At 39.8% G+C, this 3683-nt stretch overlaps 1 protein-coding gene across 1 annotated transcript; it reads left to right on the plus strand.

Moving 5' to 3' along the window:
- The first annotated feature begins 1417 nt into the window (after positions 1 to 1417).
- LOC144308606 (ATP synthase F(0) complex subunit e, mitochondrial-like) lies at positions 1418 to 1633 on the plus strand. The gene has a single exon (XM_077889362.1). The coding sequence runs from the start codon at positions 1418 to 1420 to the stop codon at positions 1631 to 1633; it is 216 nt and encodes a 71-aa protein (XP_077745488.1).
- The last annotated feature ends 2050 nt before the right edge of the window (positions 1634 to 3683 follow it).

Raw genomic sequence — 3683 nt, forward strand, 5'->3', positions numbered from 1 at the left:
GTGCGGACATATTGTGCTGCCAAATTCACACTGCAGTTTGTCCAAATCCTCTCCTGTCTTCACTGATCCAGACCACACTTAATTTCTTAAATCTTTGAGTGCAAAGACACAGACACAGGTCGCTAAAAGCAACATTCGAAGCACCTAAGGTATTTCTAGCTAGCATCAATCACATGGCTCAAGTCTTACCATGCTTGACATATTCAGAAAGGTAAGAGCACATACTCTCTACTCAGGAGCAAAGGTCAAATATACCCTTCTCCTTATAAATGTCAATACATTTGTGCTGCCTCCAGGCCTCTTAGTCCTATGCTTTCACAGATATTAAATTCATTCCAAAATTTAAAGTTAGAATGATAATACTCTCAATATTTAGGCCATAAGAAACAGAATGCTTTTCAGAATTTCTGGCCCCCATGGAATATGTTAAGGCACCTCAAATTTAATTGGCTTGAAATTCTAAACCAAGAGGATGAGCATTATGTTTGAGGTCACATTTTTCTTAAATCACATAAGCCCTGTAACAGATTTGACATATGAAATTCATCTTCCTCAAATGGTTAAAGGACTAGATGTTTTCTTCCACCTCTGAAGAGCTGAGGTAAAATTCTGAATGCAAGACTACTACTAGAGCAAGGCTTATGATCTGGATTGAATTTCAGAATGTATGGATCTTGGATGAAGTATCTGACTGGACTTTTTCAGTGTTCTGCCACATAGGCTGGTGTTCTATAATCTTCCACAGCCCAGGACCTACATCTGCTCCAAGCCACATCTCTGTCTGGTGCACACATTCATTCATCTATTTACTTTTTAAAAAATATTTTCTTTATTCATGGCAGACACACACACACACACACACACACAGAGGCAAAGACACAGGCAGAGGGAGAAGCAGGCTCCATGCAGGGACCCCAATGTGGGATTCAATCCCAGGGCCCCAGGATCATGCCCTGGGCCAAAGGCAGGCACTAAACCGCTGAGCCACCCAGGGATCCCCTTCACTCATCTATTTAGTCAGCCAATATTATTATTAGTAAGAGTGTATAACATCATATTATGACTGCCTACCATGTGCTAGGTATGGTGCTCAGGTGTTGAAAATGCAGAAATAATAAGATAGAGTACTTGCATTGAAGGAGCACACAGGCTAGTGGTAAAAAGAGGCACAGAAATATGCCTTTATATTAAGAGAGAAAATCAATCATAAGCATATACAGTTAAGACTCTGATCTGGGTTTGAACCAGAGCTCAGCTATTTTTAGCTGTCTGACCTTGGGCAAGTTACATGTCTTCTCTTAGTCTTAAATTCTACCATACATTTTCAAAAAGGACAATGTCAGGATTTACTTCAGAGGGTTGTAGTCAGGATTAGAGGTTGACATATAATAAATGCTTAATAGAGGTTACAGACAAGATGGTGCTGCTGGTGCAAGTCTCTCCACTCATCAAGCTCAACCATGACCCTGTCCTATTCCTCAGTGTGGCCTATGGAGTCAAGCGCTACAGTTACCTGAGACCTCAGGCAAAAGATGAAAGGAGGAGAGCAGCTGAGGAGAAAAAGAAGCAGGATGAGCAGAAATGGATTGAGAGAGAATTGTCAGAAGTCCAGGATGACAGCTTACTAAAGTGAGACAGTCTTTCTCTGGAATGGTGTGGATGAATAAAGCTTTCTGTGTTATGTAATGAAAAAAATGCTTAATAAATGGCAGCTATTGCTATTCTTATTGACAGTAATAGTGGTAACAATAATAACAACATGGATTTTTCCTGTAGGTGTAACTGATGGAAGCCTCTATCCTCATTTGGATAGTGCCCTGAGAAATAAGTTTTCTGATAAAGATAGGAAGGTAAAGGTAATTCCAGAGGATTAGAGATATATGAAAAGACACAGAGATACATGGAAAATCTTAGCATACTGTGTGAGAGTTAATAATTAAGCTGTAGAAGACCTGAAAGGAATAGAAAAATCTGAATCTAGAAAAGTTGCCTCACAAATGTGGGGTAATTTGCTTTCAATTATTTAGCAATAAGAAGATCAAGTGGGGGATCCCTGGGTGGCGCAGCGGTTTGGCGCCTGCCTTTGGCCCAGGGCACGATCCTGGAGACCCGGGATCGAATCCCACGTCGAGCTCCCAGTGCATGGAGCCTGCTTCTCCCTCTGCCTGTGTCTCTGCCTCTCTCTCTCTCTGTGTGTGTGACTATCATAAATAAATAAAAATTTATAAAAAAAAAAAAGAAGATCAAGTGGATGTGAAATTCAAATGTTAATCAAAACTTCAGAGAGGTGCACCTGGGTGGCTCAGTCAGTTTAACATCTGACTCTTAATTTCGGCTCAGGTAATGATCTCAGGGTCAAGGGATTGAGATAGCATTGGGCTTTGTGCTCAACAGGAAGTCTGCTTGAGATGCTTTCTCTCCTCTTTCTGCCCCTCCCTCTCTCTCTCCCCCTCTAAGGTAAATAAATAACATCTTAAAAAAAAAAACTTCAGATAAAATAAGATTTCTTCCAGCCAAGATGGAGTAACAAGAACCAGATTTACATGCTTTCATGAAACAACCAAAACAAAACAAAAAAGCAGGCAAATATATTTTTAAATGATATTCAAAAATAATGGAAACATCAGACAATGAAGGACAGTGAAAGATATGGAAAACAAACAGGATGATCTCTATAGTAACCCAAGCTGACTGGAAAATTTTCCAGAATTCCAGAGAAGAAAGAGCTATATATAGAGAAAATCCTAAAGATCTGCATAGGTCCCCTCTCAAGTATTTAGCAACATATTGATCAGTGCATGTCTGTGAAGAAAATATCAAAGGCTAAGGAGGCAGCTCAGGCTGCCATAACAAATTACCATGGACTAGGTGGCTTAAACAACAGAAATTTATTTATCACAGAACTGGAGGCTAGAATTCCCAGATGAAGGTCTGACAGGGTTGGTTTTTGGTGAGGCTTCACTTTCTGGCTTGCAAAAGGAAAAAAAGTCAGCAGGGCATGAGTTATATGTGTGAAACCATCAAGTATGTGAACATATACATAAGGGAGGTCCCACAAGAGGAGTGAAAACAGGGCAAAAGTGTATTTGAAGAAATAATGGCTGATAACTTCCTAAATTTGATGGAAAACATTCGTCTACACATTTACGAATTCAATGAACTCCAAATACAAATTTTAAAAGATATAGTCAACTTTTTGAAAGATGAAGAATCTTGAAAGCAGAGACAAGTGACCCAATCACATAAGTGATCTGAACAAAATTAAACAATACTTCTGGGGATCCCTGGGTGGCGCAGCGGTTTGGCGCCTGCCTTTGGCCCAGGGCGCGATCCTGGAGACCCGGGATCGAATCCCACGTCGAGCTCCCAGTGCATGGAGCCTGCTTCTCCCTCTGCCTGTGTCTCTGCCTCTCTCTCTCTCTCTCTCTCTGTGTGTGTGTGTGACTATCATAAATAAATTTTAAAAAAATTAAAAAGAAAATAAATAAACAATACTTCTCATCAGAAACCATGGAGGCCAGAAATATGTGAGAGGATACATTCAAAGTGCTGAAAGAAATGATCATCAACCAGGAATTCTATATCTTGCAAAACTGTCCTTCACTAAATAATTTGAATCCACACAAAAAAAAGAGAACTAGAGAAAGATTCTACATAATTATAAAAATAGTAAATGTGTATTT

Source organism: Canis aureus, chromosome X, assembly GCF_053574225.1.
Source record: "Canis aureus isolate CA01 chromosome X, VMU_Caureus_v.1.0, whole genome shotgun sequence".
Taxonomy (NCBI): Eukaryota; Metazoa; Chordata; class Mammalia; order Carnivora; family Canidae; genus Canis; species Canis aureus.

Bases quoted from the DNA above. Each gene is read 5' to 3' on its own strand.
- LOC144308606 (XM_077889362.1), top strand. From the start codon at position 1,418: ATGGTGCTGCTGGTGCAAGTCTCTCCACTCATCAAGCTCAACCATGAC.